This window comes from Amblyraja radiata, chromosome 2, assembly GCF_010909765.2.
Source record: "Amblyraja radiata isolate CabotCenter1 chromosome 2, sAmbRad1.1.pri, whole genome shotgun sequence".
NCBI lineage: Eukaryota > Metazoa > Chordata > Chondrichthyes > Rajiformes > Rajidae > Amblyraja > Amblyraja radiata.
The window spans coordinates 125,286,505-125,306,572 of record NC_045957.1 but is presented as its reverse complement, the minus strand read 5'-3'; the positions used below and the strand labels follow the sequence as shown (position 1 = coordinate 125,306,572).

Genomic DNA, 20,068 nt, shown 5'->3' with positions numbered 1-20,068 from the left:
ACTCCTATCAGGCAAGAGGTACAGAAATGTGAAAACGCACACCTCCACATTCAGGGACAGTTTATTCCCGGCTGTTATCAGACGGGGAGTAGGGGAGGGAGGGGAGGGGGTCACAGGGCTGTAAGGTCGTCCCCTTCCATGTCGCTCCATCGGACCGTCCCAGAGAGGGGGAGGAGGCCACCTCTCACGTAACTGACACTCGAGGGTGAGGGGGAGACTCCATCCTCTCCCATCACCAGCCCCTCCCTCGCCCTCAGGTCCAGCCCCCCCAGACTCGAGTAATCGCTGCCTCCCTCCTCATCTCCCTCTCCCTCCTCTTCATCTCCCTCATCTCCATCTCCCTCCTCTTCCTCCTCCCCCTCCTCTTCCTCCCACTCTCCATCCCTCAGCCTGGTCCCTCCGTCCCCCCTCCCCCTCAGGAACACCCTCGCTCCACAGCACCACCCCACCACTCCCCCTCCTCCCCCTCCCCCTCCGAGGGTCTTGAATTGAGTCCAAGCTCCGGCCAAGATAGCCGCCAAGGTCAGGAAGACCAAGAGGAGCATGAGTGGGATCACGGTGCGGTCGCCGACCCCTGACCTCGCGGCGGCCATCTTCTCCTGGGGCCCTACTCCATCTTTGTCCGGGGACGCGGCCCCCCGGTTGCCGGGGTCAGAGGGCGGGGCCTGGATCAGGCCGAAGCCTGAGGTCAGAACGAGGAAGATGAGCGGCCACGAGATTCGGACAAACGACATCGTCCGCAACCTGTGGGGAGAGCAGGGTCAGTGGAGGGTCAACACGGGGTCAATAAGGGTAATCAGGGGTCTACAGTCGTCACTAGGGGTGAACAAGGGTCAATGGTGGTCAACAGCGGTCATTGAGGATCAATGGCGATGAACGGTGACTGCAGGGAGGCGATGGAGGGAAGAGGGGGAGGGAGAGAGAGAAGAGAAAGGGAGATGGAGGGAGGGAGGGAGAACGAGAGGAGAGGGAGGGGGGAGAGAGAGATGAAGGAGAGAGAGAGGGAGGGAGGGAGATAGAAAGAGAGGGAGGGAGGTAGGAAGGGAGGGAGAGAGAGACGGAGGGGGGATAGAGGAGGGAGGGGGGGAGCGATATATGAAGGAGGGAGGGAGGGGGGGGAGAGAGATATGAAGCAGGGAGAAAGGGAGCAAGGGAGGGGGGAGAGAGGAGGGAGTGAGGGAGGGTGAAAAGGAGGGGGGGAGAGAGGAGGGAGGGAGTTATTCCCACACTCACCCTCGTTCTCTCCGTCTCTCTCTCTGTCTCGTAGCCGGGTGCAGATGGAGATGTAATGAGACGTCAGAGAACAGAGAGTAACCCCACCCCTCACATTTCCTGTCCCTCCCCCTCCCTCTCTCTCTCCCCCTCTCTCCATGGACCACAAACCACTCAAGACGTGCAAAAGTGAACGACAATGCAGGGGGGAGACTGTGTGTGTGTGTGTGTGTGTGTGTGCTTGTGTGGTGTGCACACTACCCACACACACTCACCCCACAGACACATACGCACCACATGCACACACACGCACCCCACACACACACGCACTCCACACCCCGCAACACACATGCAAACACCCCACAACACACACCCCACAACACACACGCAGACGCCCCACACACACATCCCACCCACACATCGCCACACCCACACATCACACACACCCCCCACTCACACACCCCCCACACCCCACACATACACCCCACACACACACACACATGCACACACACACCCCACACCCACCACACGCACACATACCCCCCACACACACACCCCACGCACATACACCCCTCATACATACACCAGATAAACCCCACACGCACACAACACACACGTAGACACCTACACACACTCACAGACATGTACACACACAAGTACACGCACATACATGTACACACACGTACACACACGCACCACATCCCCCGCACGTAGACACGTACACACAAACGTACAGACATACAAACACACACGTACACACACACATACGTGCATACACACGTACATACATACACGTAAACACACATACACACACGTACACTCGCACACACACGTACAGACAGGCGCACACACACACCCCACATACACACCTCACAGGCACGCAGAAACACACACCACAGGCACACACACCTCACACACACCCCACACACACGCACACAGCCCACACACACCCCCCCCACATACACACCCCAAACATGCACACACCCACATACAGCCCACACTCCCCACACATCACACGTACATACACACACACATCCCCCCCACACATACAGCCCACACAACCCACACCACACACACACACCACACACCCCTAACCACCCCACGCACAAATACAGCCCACACACACCCCACAGCCACACGCGCACCACACAGCCACACGCGCACCACACAGACACACTCACACCCCACACCCCCCCCCCCCCCCACACACAAATACAGCCCACACACACAGAGGGACACTGTACAAAGAGGTGGTGAGATGGACTGCTCCAGGAAAATGGACGGGTGATGAGTGGAACAATGTTTCACTTCAGATTAAAACCCTGTGACTAGTGTGTACGGACCCAGTAGTCCATTTCTCCATCTCACCAGCTTCTACACAAGCTCACCAACGTCTCTACTTACGTAGAAGGTTTAGGAAGTTCAACATGTCCCCAATGACTCTCTGCACCTTCTACAGATGCGCCGTGGAAATCATTTTATCGGGATGCATCCCAGCAGTTTGGGAAAAGCTCCGTCCAAGACCTACGAGAAATCGCAGAGTTGTGGACGCAGCCCAGACCATCACGCACACAAACCAACCTCCCTTCCATTGACTCCATCTACACCTCACGCTGCCTCGGCAAGGCCAGCAGCATCATCAAGGACCAGTCTCACCCAGTCACTCCCTCTTCTCCCCTCTCCCATCGGGCAAGAGGTACAGAAGTGTGAAAACGCACAACTCCACATTCAGGGACAATTTATTTCTGGCTGTTATCAGGCAAGTGAACTGTCCTCTCACCATCTAGAGAGCGGTCCTGACCTCCCATCTACCTCATTGGAGACCCTCGCACTATCTTTAATCGGACTTTACCTTGTACGAAACGTTATTCCATTTATACTGTATCTGTATTCTGTGGACGGCTCGATTGTAATCATGTAGTCTTTCCGCCGACTGGATAGCACGCAATAAAAAAGCTTTTCACTGTACCTCGGTACACGGGACAATAAACTAAACTAAACTCTCCCTCTCTCTCAAAGCAAGCTCAATGCTAGCATTTACAGTGGCTTGCAAAAATTTTCATACCCCTTGAACCTTTCCACATTTTGCCCATTCTTCTTTGCAAAATAGCTCAAGGTCAGTCAGATTGGATGGAGAGCATCTGTGAACAGCAATTTTCAAGTCTTGCCAGATTCTCAATTGGATTTAGGTCTGGACTTTGGCTGGGCCATTCTAACACATGAATATGCTTTGATCTAAACCATTCCATTGTAGCTCTGGCTGTATGTTTAGGGTCGTTGTCCTGCTGGAAGGTGAACCTCCGCCCCAGTCTCAAGTCTTTTGCAGACTCTAACAGGTTTTCTTCCAAGATTGCCCTGTATTTGGCTCCATCCATCTTCCCATCAACTCTGACCAGCTTCCCTGTCCCTGCTGAAGAAAAGCATCCCCACAGCATGATGCTGCCACCACCGTGTTTCACAGTGGGGATGGTGTGTTCAGGGTGATGTGCAGTGTTAGTTTTCCGCCACACATAGCATTTTGCATTTAGGCCAAAAACTTCCATTTTGGTCTCATCTGACCAGAGCACCTTCCTCCACATGTTTGCTGTGTCCCCCACATGGCTTGTGGCAAACTGCAAACGGGACTTCTTATGGCTTTTTTTCAACAATGGCTTTCATCAGAATCAGAATGCTTTATTGTCATTGCATGTGTCACATACGAGATTACTGTGTCTCTCCATTTAAAAGAACTTCAAACATTCACATACTCATACTTTTTTCACTCCCTCCCTCCCCAAACCCACCCATGGATTCACATTTACATAAATTAACACTGTCTCCCACCCACCCCCCCTCCTTCCCCATAACCCGCTCCCGAGACAGAGTTCAGTTCCAAGATTGCTGATGAGTAAAAGCTGTTGAGTCTGGCAGTGCGTGACTTTAGCGACCTGTACCTTTTTCCTGAGGGCAGCAGTGTGAAAAGGTGGTGACAAGGATGTGTAATGTCTTTCACGATATTACAGGTCCTGTTGCGGCATCTGGAGTGGTAAATGTCCTCCAGAGGGGGCAGGGGGAGTCCAATGATACCCTGGGCAGTTTTTATCACCCTCTGGAGAGCTGCTCTGTCAGGTGCTGGACAGTTCCCAAACCAGGCAGTTATGCAGTAAGTCAGTATGCTTTCTACCGAACAGCGGTAGAAAGACTCCAGCAGTTTAGCAAACGGATGGGCCTTCCTCAGTTCTGAGGAAGTAAAGTCTCTGTTGCGCCTTTTTTACAACTATAGCAGAGTTCACAGACCATTTAAGATCGTCACTGATGTTGATCCCCAGAAATTTGAAACTAGGCACCCTCTCCACCTCCTCGCCCCCTATCTCCAGTGGCCTGAGTTCCGCTCTATGTCGCCTGAAATCAGTGATGATCTCCTTTGTCTTTTTAGTGTTCAGAGAGAGATTGCTGTGAGCACACCACTCAGAAAGTCTGTGCACCTCCTCTCTATAGGCGACCTCGTTCCCATTTGAGATGAGCCCCACCACGGTTGTATCGTCCGCAGATTTTATGATCCTATTTGCGGGGTGATGGGGCAAGCAGTCATGTGTGTATAGGGCGTAGAGGAGCGGGCTGAGCACACAGCCCTGCGGTGCTCCTGTGCTGAGGGTCAGGGATGTCGAGGTGAAGGGTCCAAGTCTCACCGTCTGTGGGCGTTCACTGAGAAAGTCCAATATCCACCGACACAGTTGACTGCTGAGGCCAAGGTCTAGTATTTTTGTGATCAGCTTGCTGGGTATGATTGTATTAAAAGCTGAGCTGTAATCAACAAAAAGCATCCTGACATATGACCCCTTCTCCTCTAGGTGTTGTAGTGCAGCATGGAGGACAGTGTTTATGGCATCCTCTGTAGATCTATTAGCCCTATATGCATACTGGTGTGGGTCGAGTGAGGGGGGGAGAGGTAATTTAAGGTGACCTAGGACCAGCCTTTCAAAGCACTTGGAGACTACAGATGTAAGAGCAACGGGCCTGTAGTCATTGAGGGAGTTGATGATTGTCTGCTTGGGCACCGGGATGATAGTGGTGGTTCTTCTTGCCACTCTTCCATAAAGGCCCGATTTGAGGAGTGCACGACTAATAGTTGTCCTGTGGGCAGATTCTCTCACCTGAGCTGTGGATCTCTGCAGCTCCTCCAGTGTTACCTTGGCTGCTTCTCTGATCAATGCTCTCCTTGCCCGGCCTGTCAGTTTAGGTGGGCGGCCATGTCTTGGTAGGTTTGCAGTTGTGCCATACTCTTTCCATTTTCGGATGATGGATTGAACAGTGCTCCGTGAGATGTTCAAAGCTTGGGATATATTTTTATAACCTAACCCTGCTTTAAACTTCTCCACAACTTTATCCCTGCCCTGTCTGGTGTGTTCCTTGGGCTTCATGATGCTGTTTGTTCACTAATGTTCTCTAACAAACCTCTGAGGCCTTCACAGAACAGCTGTATTTATACTGAGATTAGATTACACACAAGTGGACTCTATTTACTAATTAGGTGACTTCTGAAGGCAATTGGTTGCACTGGATTTTATTTAGGGGTATCAGAGTAAAGGGGGCTGAATACTTTTGCAAGCCACACTTTTCAGTTTTTTATTTGTAAAAAAATGTGAAAACCATGTATCATTTTCCTTCCACTTCACAATTATGCGCCACTTTGTGTTGGTCTATCACATAAAATCCCAAATAAAATACATTTACGTTTGTGGTTGTAACGTGACAAAATGTGGAAAAGTTCAAGGGGTATGAATACTTTTGCAAGCCACTGTATATCAAGAGGGCTTGTATACAAACACAGGGATGTAATACTGAGGCTCTATAAGGCGCTGGTCAGGCCGCATTTGGATATTGTGAGCAGTTGAGGGGGAGGGAGAGAGGGGATAGAGGGGAGAGAGAGGGAAGAGAGAGGGAGAAAGAGGGAGAAAGAGGGAGGAGAGAGAGGGAGGGATAGGGCAGAGAAAGATGGAGGGAGTGGGGAGAGAGGGAGGGAGAGAGAGGCAGGGGGAGGGAGAGAGGTTGAGAGAGATATACAGACAGAGAAACAACTCGATGTGAGCAGGGACAGGATGTGGTCAGTACAGGTTAGAGGGTGAGAGAGATTTTGTGTGAAGCTTTGCAACTGCAGAGAGAGAGAGAGAGAGAGGGAGAGGAGAGAGAGGGGGAGAGAGAGAGAGGGGGAAAGAGAGGGAGGAGAGAGGGGGAGCGAGACAGAGACAGAGAGGGGGGAGAGACAGAGACAGAGAGAGAGGGGGAGAGAGGGGTAAGAGAGAGGGGGAGAGAGGGAGAGACAGAGAGAGGGAGAGGGAGAGAGACAGATATGCAGAAGTGCAGTGTGGAGTTTCTTCCCAGCTGTTATCAGGCAACTGAACCATCCTCTCACCAACTAGAGCGGTTCTGACCTCCCATTTATGAAACTGACCTCCCATTTATGAACCCAGCACGGAAACAGGCCCTTCAGCCCAACTTGCCCACTCCGCCCAACATGCCCCATCTATACAAGTCACAGAAACAGGCCCTTCAGCCCACCTTGCCCACACCGGCCAACATGCCCCATCTACACTAGTCACCCAGCATAGAAACAGCCCCATCAGCCCAACTTGCAACTCTGGTGAGAAGGAATGGGTGCCGAGACTGAAGAGGGTCTCGAGCCGAAACGTTACCCATTCCATCCAACATTTTGTGTCTACCTAAAGAGCGCCTTTCTAGCCATGTCGCAATGTGCCAGCAGGCTGGAGGAGCAGGCAAAGGCCTTGCCACAGGACGGGCAGGTGAAGGGGTGCTGGCCGGTGTGGACTCGCCGGTGCTCCAGCAGGTGGTCAAGGTGGGTGAAGCCCTTATCACAGGACGGGCAGGGGAAGGGACTCTCACCGCTGTGGGTACGTCGGTGCTGCCATAGCCTTGCCACACTCAGCACACACTAAGGGTCTCTCTCCGGTGTGTATCCGCTGGTTCCCCCGCAGCCTCCGTGCACTCTTGAAACGCTTGCCGCAATGGGAGCAGTCGCTCGCCGTCGTGATCCTGCCGGTGCTGCTGCAACTCATGCGAGCTGTCGAATGCCTCCCCGCAGTACGGGCAGTTGTAGGGCTGGCCACTGGTGTGCATGCGCTGGTGAGACAGGGCGTGGGAGGTCGTGGCAAAGCGCTCTTCACACACAGGGCTGGGGACCGGACGGTCGCCGGCGTGCACCTGCTGGTGGGACCGCAGATAGGTGGAGCGAGTGAAGCCCTTGCCGCACTGGGCGCAGATGAAGGGGCGCTTGCCAGTGTGGATGTACTGGTGCCTCAGCAGGTTGCTGTAGAAGGTGAAGCCCTTGCCGCACTGGGCACAGATGAAGAGGAGCTTGCCGGTGTGGATGCTCTGGTGCCTCAGCAGGTTGCTGGAGAGGGTGAAGCCCTTGCCGCACTGGGCGCAGATGTAGGGCCGCTCCCCGGTGTGGGTGCGCTGATGCAACAGCAGGTGGCAGGAGCGAGTAAAGCATTTGCCGCACTGGGCGCAGTTGAAGGGGCGCTCGCCGGTGTGGGTGCGCTGGTGCCTCAGGAGGTGGTTGGAGCAAGTGAAGCCCTTGCCGCACTGGGCGCAGGTGAAGGGGCGCTCGTCAGTGTGGGTGCGCTGGTGCCTCAGCATGTTGCTGGAGAGGGTGAAGCCCTTGCCACAGTGGCTGCAGGTGTAGGGCCGCTCCCCGGTGTGCAGGCGCATGTGCACCTTCAGTTCCGTGGACCACTTGAAGCCTTTGCCGCAGTCGGAGCAGGTGAAGGGGCGTTCTCCCGTGTGAACCCGCCAGTGGTTCTCCAGCTGGCTCGGGTGCTGCCAGGCCTTGCCACACACGTCACACTCATAACGCTTCTCCTTGTTGTGCCCTTTCATGTGGTGGTCCATCGATTCTCAGCCCCTCGAAGCTCAGCCCGCACACAGAGCAGATTGGGGGGGTGGCTCACCGGCACCCTGGCCGCCCTCAATGGCTGCTCACGTCCCCGTCTCTCCGTCCACAGCAACGGCTCCTAAACCCTGCAGGAGGAGAACACAGAAGGTCAACAAGCTGGCAAACAGGACATTACTAACGCGTGAACATTACTAGTGTTTGGGGATCATGACAGAAGCCTCCTGGTGGCGATCCCTGGAAGCGACGACACGATGCACTCTGTGACGCATCGGGCGACAATTCTGTCTACATGTTGGACGACGACAGAAGCCAACAGCGAGCTCCATCATCTGACACACGAACGAATTAGTGCTTGGGGGGGGGGGGGGGGGGGGGGGGGGAAGTGGGTGAGGGGTTCAGGGGGTGGGGGGGAGGGGGTAGGAGGGGCTGGAGTGAGGGGATCAGGGGGGTTGGGGGGGAAATCGCCCGTTCACACGCAGCCACCACAGCAAATAGTGTACATACGGTGATGACAAACGCAGCAAATGCAATATCCAGTGCAGAGCAGTGCAAGATTGTGTTGTAGAAAGCCCGGGGTAGCACGGACGAGAAGGGCCAAACGGCCTGTCTCCGGAAAGAACGACCACTGACGCTGACTGTGTGGAGCTTGCACGCTCCCCCCCATGGTGTAGAGCCGACCACGCAGTGGCAATATGCGGCTCCGATTGGCGGAGGGCGCTGTCTGCCTGAGGGGAGGGGCTACGGATCAACCAATAAGACATGGTCACCGGCGGCGGGAGCGGCTCTGATTGGTCGGACACAAGGAGGGGGCGGTACCTGGCCCGTGACATCAACCCAGGAGAGGCAGGACCTGCTCCCATTGGCCGCTGGCGCTGCCCGTCAGTCGGGGGTAGGGAGGGGACGGGACCTGGTCGTCGGTCACGTAAGGGAGTCCGACGGGACGAGGCCCCCTCTCAGCGCCGGGAGCTCAGGTGGGAACAGCCACTGCCGCTCGGCCCTGCGTCCTTTCCCCACTCCCTCCTCCCTTCCCGAAGGCGATCCTTTGGCCGGCGACCCGAGGCGTGGGGTGAATGTCAGGTCTGGGCACCCTCTAATCCTACCAGTGCAGCGCCCCCTGGTGGCGGGAGGCCGCGGTGCAGCGTCTCTGGTCCTCCGAGTGCAGTGCCACTGTGCAGCACCCCCCCTTTCATGCACTAGTAATGTCTTGTGTGCCACCTTGTTGACCCTCTGTGTTCCCCTCCTGCAGGGTTTAGGTGCCGTTGCTGTGGATGGCGAGAGGGGAGCGTGAGTGGCCATTGAGGGCGGCCAGGGTGCCGTGACCCCCCTCCCCCCATTTGCTCGAATGTGTGCGGGCTGAGTGTGCGGGCTGAGCTTCGAGGGGCTGAGTTTCGATGGAGGACCACATGGCGGGGCACTACAAGGAGAAGCGTTATGAGTGCGACGTGTGTGACAAAGCCTGGCAGCACCTGAGCCTGCTGGGGACCCACGGCGGATGCACACAGGCGAGAAGCCCTATGGCTGCTCCACCTGCAGCAAGAGCTTTGCCTGGTTGTCGGGGCAGCTGTATCACCGGCGGGTGCACAGCGGTGAGCGGCCCTTCACCTGCTCCGACTGCGGCAAGTGCTTCAGGTCGTCCACGCACCAGAAAGTGCACAGGCGCCTGCACACCGGGGAGTGGCCCTTCACCTGCAGCAACTGTGGCAAGTGCTTCCCCCTCTCCACCAGCTTACAGGAGCACCAGTGCACTCATATACCATATAACCATATAACAATTACAGCACGGAAACAGGCCATCTCGACCCTTCTAGTCCGTGCCGAACACGTTTTCTCTCCTAGTCCCATATACCTGCGCTCAGACCATAACCCTCCATTCCTTTCCCGTCCATATAACTATCCAATTTATTTTTAAATGATAAAAACGAACCTGCCTCCACCACCTTTACTGGAAGCTCATTCCACACAGCCACCACTCTCTGAGTAAAGAAGTTCCCCCTCATGTCACTCACACCGGCGAGCGAACCTACACCTGCGCCCAGTGCGGCAAGGCCTCACTCGCTCCACCTATCTGCTGTTCCACCAGCGGGTTCACACCGGCAACTGTCCCTTCCCCAGCCTGGTTTTTGGAGAGCGCTTTGCCATGGCGGATACACATTGGAGAGAGACCCTTTGTGTACGCTGAGTGTGGCAAGGATTTCACCCACGTGTCCAGCCTGTGGCAGCACCGGCGTACCCACAGCAGTGAGCGTCCCTTCCCCTGCCCGTCCTGTGGTAAGGGCTTCACCCGCCTTGACCACCTGCTGGAGCTCCGGCGAGTCTACACTGGCCAGCGCCCCTTCACCTGCTCGCTCTGTGGCAAGGCCTTTGCATTGGTGATAATTTTCCAATGTTCTATAGACTCAGGATCAGTTCCTGTGGATTGGAGGGTAGCTAATGTTTTATCCCACTTTTTAAGAAAGGCGGGAGAGAAAACAGGGAATTATAGACCAGTTAGCCTGACATCGGTGGTGGGGAAGATGCTGGAGTCAATTATAAGAGATGAGATAGCCGAACATTTGGATAGCAGTAACAGGATCAGTCCGAGTTAGCATGGATTTACGATGGGGAAATCATGCTTCTGGAATTTTTTGAAGATGTAACTAGGAAAATGGACAAGGGAGAGCCAGTGGATGTAGTGTACCTGGACTTTCAGAAAGCTTTTGATAACGTCCTACATAGGAGATTAGTGGGCAAAATTAGGGCACATGGTATTGGGGGTAGAGTGCTGACATGGATAGAGAAGTGGTTGGCAGACAGGAAACAAAGAGTAGGGATTAACGGGTCCCTTTCAGAATGGTAGGCAATGACTAGTGGGGTACCGCAAGGCTCGGTGCTGGGACCGCAGCTATTTACAATATACATCGATGAAGGGATTCAAAGCAACATTAGCAAATTTGCAGATGGCACAAAGCTGGGTGGCAGTGTGAACTGTGAGGAGGATCCCATGAGCATGCAGGGTGACTTGGACAGGTTGGGGGAGTGGGGAGATGCATGGCAGATGAAGTTTAATGCGGATAAATGTGAGGTTATCCACTTTGGTAGCAAAAACAGGAAGGCAGATTACTATCTAAATGGCATCAAGTTGGGAAAAGGGGAAGTACAACGGGATCTGGGCGTCCTTGTACATCAGTCTATGAAAGTAAGAAGGCAGTGAAGAAAGCGAATGGCATGTTTGCCATTAAAACTAGAGGAATCGAATATAGGAGCAAAGAGGTCCTTCTCTTGTTGTAGTTGTACAGAGCCCTAGTGAGACCACACCTGGAGTATTGTGTGCAGTTTTGGTCCCCTAATTTGAGGAAGGACATTCTTGCTATTGAGGTAGTGCAGCATAGGTTTACAAGATTAATTCCCGGGATGGCGGGACTGTCAAACCCTGAGAGAATGGAGCAGCTGGGCTTGTGCACTCTGGAGTTTAGAAGGATGAAACCTGTAAGATTGTTAAGGGTTTGGACACGTTAGAGGCAGGAAACATGTTCCCGATGTTGGGGGAGTCCAGAACCAGGGGCCACAGTTTAAGAATAAGGAGTAAGCCATTTAGAACGGAGACGAGGAAACACTTTTTCTCACAGAGAGTTGTGAGTCTGTGCAATTCTCTGCCTCAGAGGGCGGTGGAGGCAGGTTCTCTGGAAACTTTCATGAGGGCTAGATAGAGCTCTAGAAGATAGCGGAGTCAGGGGATATGGGGAGAAGGCAGGAACTGGGTACTGATTGGAGATGATCTGCCATGATCAAATTAAACGGCGGTGCTGGCTCGAAGGGCCGAAGGGCCGAATGGCCTACTCCTGCACCTATTGTTAATTCTGGTGTTTTTATTAACTTTTCCTTCCTTTTAACTCCATCCTTGTATCCTTGCACCGCGGCCTCCCGGCGCCAGGGGACGCTGCAGACAGAGGACCAGAGAAGCTGCACCCCGCCCTCTAGCACAAGGGGGCGCTATACTCGGAGGACCAGAGGGCGCCCAGACCTCCTTCCCTGCCTCACTCACAGACATCTCTCTCTCTCTCCCCGCCCGCACGTCTCGGTCTCCTCGGGCCGCCGCCGCCGCGGGATCGCCCTGGGGAAGGGAGGAGGGAGCGGGGAAAGGACGCGGGGCCGAGCGGCGGCGGCGGCAGCGACTGATCGCACCTGAGCTCCCGCTGCTCCTCCCGTCGGCCGCGGCGGCCCCGCCTCACGTCATCAGATGCACGTCACGGGCCCGCCTCACGTGGTCAGAGCCACGTCCCCGCCCACCGCCGCTGATCACCGCGTCCTATAGGTCGAGCCTTAGCCCCGCCCCTCGGACAGACAGCACCGTCCGCCAATCGGAGCCGCCCATCGCCACGGCCCCGCCCCCGCGGCTCCTACACCACGTGGTGGGGGGGAGGGGAAACTAATAATAATAATAATGGATGGGATTTATATAGCGCCTTTCTAATACACAATGACTGCAGATGCTGCAAACCTGAGATAAAACCTCAAGGGGGCAAGACTACAAAATGCTGCAGTAACTCAGCGGGACGGGCAGCATCTTTGGAGAGAAGGAATGGGCGACGTGTCGAGGTTGAGACCCTCAGACTGAGAGTCGCAGGAGAGATGTAGACGGTGATGTGGAATGAAAAGCTTCTGCATAGACAATAGGTGCAGGAGTAGGCCATTCGGCCCTTCGAGCCAGCACCGCCATTCAATATGATCATGGCTGATCATCCCCAATCAGAATAGAATAGAATAGAATAGTTTCTTTATTGTCATTGTAACATGAACCATGTACAACGAAATTGTAAAATGTCAGCCAGTCAGTGCACCATTCAAACATTTCTAAAAGCTAACGATACATACAAGGTAAAATATTTAAAAAAAGATAAACAACTAAAATAAATATCATGAAAATAGCACGCATAAACACCCAGCCCTACATCCTTCTGTCGATTTCACAGTCTCTTAGTATGTATCGCCCCTGCGTTCCTTGGCGGCTACATTTAGTGCCTTTATAGCAGTGGGGTAAAAACTGTTTTTAAGTCTGTTTGTCCTTGTCCTTGTAGATCTGTACCGTCTGCCTGACGGTAACAGTTCAAACAGGGAGTGTCCGGGGTGGGAAATGTCCTTTATAATACTCTGGGATTTTTTGATGCCCCCCATCAGTACCCCATTCCTGTCTGAAGAAGGGTTTCGGCCCGAAACGTCGCCTATTTCCTTCGCTCCATAGATGGTGCTGCACCCGCTGAGTTTCCCCAGCAATTTTGTGTACCCCCATTCCTGCCTTCTCCCCATATCCCTTGATTCCGTTAACCGTGGTGAATCTCTGGAATTCTCTGCCACAGAAGTTAGTTGAGGCCAGTTCATTGGCTATATTTAAGAGGGAGTTAGATGTGGCCCTTGTGGCTAAAGGGATCAGGGGGTATGGAGAGAAGGCAGGTACAGGATACTGAGTTGGATGATCAGCCATGATCATATTGAATGGCGGTGCAGGCTCGAAGGGCCGAATGGCCTACTCCTGCACCTATTTTCTCTGTAACCCTGTAGTGGCCATTTGGCTTATTTTATGTGTCATTAATTATGGTATGTGCCTTTAAATTTTAGACTGCCCGTTATAGGGAGGTTGCACGGCAGTCGGGTCACGACCCCTGAACCGGTACTGTTGCCACGCTACGCCAACTGGAGCACACGTGATGAACTGCAGGTAAGCACTGACAATTGTTTCCAGCATTGTTAAAACCTGCCAAAGTGGTCCATTTTTGCGCTGTAAATAATTATGGAAATCGGGATAAGTGTGAGAGACATTTATCCTACTTCAGAATTCCAAAAGTGAGGAGAAATTACGGGAAATAGAAGTGAGAGCTGAAGGGACAACGACAGCCAAAGTGCTTGGTGAACATTGGCCGTTTGTTAACTGCATTTCATCAACATTAAGGCATTATTTGTGTTTTTTCTTGATTCCTTTGGCATCTAAAAAGTTTCAGAAGTGATAAATCTGGCTGTAACATTTTAAAATCGCCCATGATTCTCGTGGGTTTTTACATACAAAAAGAAAACGCCTCTGAAGCAAAATTTATCATTAAAAAAATCACAAACCATACGTAGGTTTTGAATTACATTTTACTCAGCAAGCCAAGGAATGGCACAATTGTTAGCTGTTAATTGGGCATAATCAACCTCAGCAAATTGACAATATCCTATTGAAAGGGAGTGGGTGTTTAAGCTGTCAGGACATTTTATTATTTGCCAAAATATACATCTCAATAGCATAATGATAGAAAACTTACTTTTCCACACACCAATCGTAAGTCTGGAGATATTTTTTAATGATAAATTTAGCTTCAGAAGCGTTTTCTTTTTGCATGTAAAAACCTACTTCAGAACCATGGGCGATTTTAAAATTTTACAGCCAGATTTATCACTTCGGAAACTTTTTAGATATCAAAGGAATCAAGAAAAAACACAAATAATGCCTTACTGTTGATGAAATGCAGAGAGCCAACGCGATAATTCCCAATATTTTCAATTTCGATATCTGCATGGCCAATGTTCGCCAAGCACTTTAGCTGTTGTGGTCCCTTCAGCTCTCGCTTCTCTTTACCTTTATTTCACTTCACCTTTGTAATTCTGAAGTAGGATAGATGTCTCTCACGGTTACCCCGACTTCCACAATTTTTTACAGCGCAAAAATTCACCATTTTGGCGTTTATTAACAGGTAGGAAAGTACGCGTTTCGTGTATTAACAACATAATACCGGAAGCTGCGATGTCCTCCAGATGGATTGAGCGGTTCCGTGTGTCAAGCCCTATGACCCGGTGACCTTACTTGCAACCCCCCTATTATGTGGGTGGGATTTATGACATATTCTAGCAGGTGTTTGGAGCTAAGTTTCTTGCGCAGAAGCTTTGTTTTTAGTTTAGTTTTGGATTTACATGAGGAAGGCATACCCTTCGACCATGTGAAGTGTAACGGAGAAGCGAGGAGTTTCCTAACATTTAAAGCGATATGCTGAAGTTTGACGAAGATTGTGGTGTGTGAGTCGGAAGAAGGTTGATGTATACCTTATTGTTTTTCTTCAATAAAGAATCTATGAATCAAAAGACTGTGTTATGAAGATTTATCTGTGAAGAAGCTCTGAAGGTCTCAGGGAGAGCTCACATGCGTATTACGACAATCTCCTTAATCATGTCGTCTACTTTAGTGGCTAGAGGGAGTAATCTCTTGAACGATATAAAAATCTGCCGCTATAAGCCCTAAGAGCTAAATCTAACTCTCCCTTGAAAACATCCAGTGAATTGGCCTCCACTGCCTTCTGAGGCAGAGAATTCCATAGATTCACAACTCTCCGGGTGAAAAAGTGTTTCCTCATCATAGTTCTAAATGGCCGACCCCTTATTCTTGAACTGTGGCCCCTGGTTCTGGACTCCCCCAACATCGGGAACATGTATCTAACCTGTCCAATCCCTTAATAATTTTATTTGTTTCAATAAGATCCCCTCTTATCCTTCCAAATTCCAGTGGCCTGACATCAGGAACAAGCTGCCTTGCTCGAGACTAAAGATCATAGAGTGGAGCAAGATACTCCACTTGGCGATAAAAGCGTAGTGCGTCATGGGTGATTTTTCGCGCCATTTCGATGTGCTGCCTCGACTACAATCATGACAATAGACAATAGGTGCAGGAGTAGGCCATTCGGCCCTTCGAGCCTGCACCGCCATTCAATGTGATCATGGCTGATCATCCCCAATGAGTACCCTGTTCCTGCCTTCTCCCCATATCCCCTGACTCCTCTATTTTTAAGTGCCCTATCTAGCTTTCTCTTGAAAGCATCCAGAGAACCGGCCTCCACCGCCCTCTGAGGCACAGAATTCCACAGACTCACCACTCTCTGTGAGAAAAAGTGTTTCCTCGTCTCCGTTCTAAATGGCTTACTCCTTATTCTTAAACTGTGGCCCCTGGTTCTGGACTCCCCCAACATCGGGAACATGTTTCAGGCCCGTACGACGCTTTTCAAAAAGGAGGGGTGGCATGACAGGATTACAAATCTTTAATGTGAAGTAATGTGCCCACAGCGCACATCACGAGCGTGAAGCCCCTCGCGACCGGGGTTTTAGATGATCTCTGTTGCACTCTTAACCTTATTTTGGAGTATTTATGCACCAAATTTATGACCAATATTTCAGAAATAATTTTGGTGGAGTCAAGATTAATAATTGCAGAGCTGCCAAGTTTCACCGAGCATTTCCGTATTTTGATGGCTGAAAATCAATATTTTGTTGGGGAAATCGGTATTTCTCACTTAAATGCAATGGAACGTACTACACAGAAACTGGATTTTTGAAAATCAGTGTTTTACATGCAACCTCGTGTATTCTCAAATGTCATTATGGAATACTGAAAATCAGTACTACTGAATAGTGAAACCATTTTTGAAATGTGAATTTATAATTCTTGATTTTGATTCCATAACATAAAAATATATAATAATATACATAAATTTTGCAATTCATCATATAGTTTACCGAACAATCAAACATGCTGGCATGATGCTGCATCATCATTCAGGTGCTCCTGGATGTATATTGCCATTTACCCCTACTACTAATGCAAAGGCATCCGTTGGCCTTAGCTTATATGCCATTCCTGGTTCCATGAATATAGCACCTCAGAGCAGTTTATCTAGCATGGCAGTCCTCAGTTTGTTAATGCTGTCAAAGCATATGTCGTTCCGCAGTACACTGATGTAGGTGGGCCTACTTCTACCTTCATGTTTGGTCTCCCGAAATGTGACTCTATCTTTAATGGCAGTGTTCAGTTCGTTAACGCTGTCCAAGGCCTGTGTCAGGATGGATAGATGGCAGGTGGGGGGGGGGGTTGAGAAGGCAATCGGTGCGGAATGGATGGACTGAAGCAGGAGAATTAGTGCGTGTCAGATGGAGTAGATAAAATTGTGAGGGGAGACCGCGGGGGATTTCAGTGGCGATCGGTACGGGATGGATGGGGGGATCAGTGCAGGATGAATGGGTGGACCAGAACAGGATGGAAGGGGAGGGATCAGAACAGGATGAATGAGGGGGGGGATCAGAACAGGATGGATGGGGGGACAGTACAGGATGATTGGGGGGGACAGTACAGGATGGATGGGGGGAGCAGTACAGGATGAATGGGGGGACAGTACAGGATGAATGGGGGACAGTACAGGATGAATGGGGGTGTCAGTACAGGATGGATGGGGAGATCAGTGCAGGATGAATGGGGAGATCATTACAAGGATGGGAGGATCAGTGCAGGATAAATGGAGGGGTCAATTTAGGATTGTGAGATGCAAATGTGAGTGCTCACAATCACGATGCCAGAGACAAAGTCGTGGAAACAAGGAACTCCTTTATTTACGAGTCTGCAGCCCCCGGGTGTCTCTCCAACCGAGACACACCGAGACCAGGAAACCATCCTCTACTTATACAGCACCATTTGGCTGAATCAGCCTCCCCTTCTGGCTCCTTCCAATCAGAGCACTGAGGTTCACATTCTCACCAGAACGTCATGTAACGCCCTTCAACGTCCAGGTTACCTCCCACATCATACATCGCATGTGCATTTAAATGAGACATTTTGTCATGATGGGTGTTGTCGTAATATTCATGTATCTTATTAAGCATGTGCTGTACAGAGTAGTTCCTGCCCTTTCCCCCAGTTCTCGTAATGTTTCTGCTGGACTGCTTATCTTCTAATTCTCAACCTTGAAATGTCACTACCTGTTCTTCTGCTGTTACTATCCAGCCAAGCGCGGTCGGGTGTTCGTGCTGAAGCTCACTATTATCCTACCTCAGCCATTTCTCAGGATTTCTAGTCTAAATCAACTATCCCTATTAACCCTTTCCTCACAGGATGAATGGGGGAAGCAGTGCAGGATGGATGGGAAAGGGGGTCAGTGCAGGATGAACTGGGGGACCAGTGTAGGATGAATGGGGGATGGCAGGAGAATCAATGTGAGGTGGATAGGGATATCAGTGCAGGATGAATAGATCGGGGGAGGGGGGGGTAGATGGGGAGGGGAGCACAGGGGATGTCTGTGAGGATTGAATAGAGGCGGGAATGGGGATCAGCGGGTCAGGCAGCATCTCTGGAGAAAAGGAATAAGTGACCAGGATAAGGGGGGTGGGCGTACAAGAGAGAGAGAGGGGGGGGGAGGGGCAGAGGTGGTGGGGAGGAAGGAAGGTCAGCGCTCCTCGGACAACACTGGCATCATCGCCCCGCTGCCTTGGCCGTCCCCGTCCACCACTAAGTGCCGCCGCAAAGGGGGAGGCAGTTGGGATCTTTTCGCCACCGCCTCCCCTCCGGAGTGGCACACAGCGACCGCTATGAGGGCGGGCGAGGCCGCCGTCGCCGCTGCTGCTGCTGTGTGAGGCCCGACATTCACACCAACCCTCAGTCACCCCGCACTACAGCCTCCGCCGCCGCCGACCAAAGCAACGGCCCGCGGTGGTGAGGGGGACCGGTGGGGGGGGGGAGGGGTGGCATGGACCCGGCCGAAGCGGCGCCTGGTGTCGGGTCACAGCCGCTGCCAGCACTGTTCTCTGCCAGAGGTCTCTGCCCTCTCTCTCTCTCTGCCCTCTCTCTCTGCCCTCTCTCTCTCCCTGTCGCTGCCCTCTCTCTGTCTCTGCCCTCTCTGCCTCTCTCTCTCTCTCTGCGTCCCACTCTCTCTCTGCTTGAGAGTTGGCAGCCCTGTTAGTATCAGGGTCAAAAGAGGATAGAAAGATAATACTTAAAGGGTCCATGTAAGAAGATTTTAATAAGCTCTTCTATATTGAAGGTAAATTGACATATTAGAAGCAAAATGCATCTTCAATATACAAGTCTCTCACCACACCTGAAAACAATTGCACTTAAGTGATATATCATCCATTCTGCAGGTATGTAGATATAATCAAATTTTTCTTATGTTATTCCTATATGATATTTTCTGTAGTTTCAGATGTCGACAGTGGGTCCAGAATACTCGTCAACAAGATCTCCTTCACCGAACTCCGGTGTACTTGTCAAACAACTGCTGTCTTTGTTCTGAACACTTTGAACTTGACCAGTTTTCCAACAAGCAGACCAAGAACAGGCTATCACTGTTTGAAATATGTTGCATTTTACATCACTTTCATTGGTTAGCTGATATGCGAAACACTGCAACCCTGTATATCTCGCACATAAAATGATGTAAATTATGTAAATATTACCATGAATAACAGAAATAAAAAGTGTTATCCTTGTTTATGAAGTTCAATTTAGAATTATTTAAAATTGCGGATGTTGGTGCAATATACTGCTGACCCACAAATGTGTTGTTATGAGACATTCACATTTTAAAACTCCATGTCTCAAATTAAAGCAACTTATTGGCTGAATTTAAATATGTAGGTATGTATGCATGACATTGTATTACACTAATATAGAACGAAAGAATGGAAAAATATCTTGACATGTGTTCATGGATATTTCATTCAAAATATTAGGATTTCATATTTATAAATATATATACGTGTGTGTATATCTATCTATATATTGACTATCTATCTATATCTATCTATACTCTCATCGTGTCCTCTTCCGGTTTGCATTGTATTTACATTTGCGCAAAAACGCTACCCGATAGCGCTACAATGTTTTGCCACCTTACCTACCATTCTCATGTGATGCAAGCGCACCACGTTTTGTTCCGATCGGTGGAATATTACAAAAGTTATGAAGGTTTAAAAATCGTAAGATCAGCAGATTGGTCTTCTCTCCTGTCGGTCGCCAGGATGGCGACGCCCTATCCGGCACCCACTGTCAATCATCGGGTCGAGAAGAATAAAGCCCCGGAGGCCGGGCTGAGTCCGTGAGCCGCGCTGAGTCCAGAAGCCGGTGAGTCCCGAAACAGGTGAGCCCCGGAGCCGGCCCGAAGCGTCCCGGAGCCTGGCCGACTGCTGCCACCTCGAGATCCT

General features: G+C 51.2%; 1 protein-coding gene and 1 long non-coding RNA gene across 4 annotated transcripts; one reads left to right on the top strand and one right to left on the bottom strand.

The window, feature by feature from the left end:
• Nucleotides 1-437: 437 nt before the first annotated feature.
• Nucleotides 438-12,350, bottom strand: LOC116968399 (zinc finger protein 239-like). Of its 3 annotated transcripts, XR_004410466.1 has the most exons (4): nt 12,266-12,350; nt 7,093-8,229; nt 1,234-1,425; nt 440-744 (listed from the first exon to the last, which is right to left on the bottom strand). XR_004410466.1 is itself a non-coding variant. In XM_033015182.1 (3 exons), the coding sequence occupies exon 2, from the start codon at nt 8,098-8,100 to the stop codon at nt 7,132-7,134; it is 969 nt and encodes a 322-aa protein (XP_032871073.1). In that variant the 5' UTR covers nt 8,101-8,229; nt 12,266-12,350; the 3' UTR covers nt 442-744; nt 7,093-7,131. The 3 variants fall into 3 exon arrangements, 1 of the variants encoding a protein (XP_032871073.1); XM_033015182.1 differs by lacking the exon at nt 1,234-1,425 and having other exon boundaries at nt 442-744; XR_004410467.1 differs by lacking the exons at nt 1,234-1,425; nt 7,093-8,229 and having other exon boundaries at nt 438-744; nt 12,266-12,330.
• Nucleotides 12,351-13,734: 1,384 nt separating this feature from the next.
• Nucleotides 13,735-19,358, top strand: LOC116968417. Its single transcript, XR_004410468.1, has 2 exons — nt 13,735-13,796; nt 19,063-19,358. It is a non-coding gene; the product is annotated as an uncharacterized LOC116968417 (long non-coding RNA).
• Nucleotides 19,359-20,068: the final 710 nt, after the last annotated feature.

What these genes read in the sequence shown, in the direction of transcription:
- LOC116968399 (XM_033015182.1), bottom strand. Translation starts at nt 8,100, where the DNA reads ATGGACCACCACATGAAAGGGCACAACAAGGAGAAGCGTTATGAGTGT.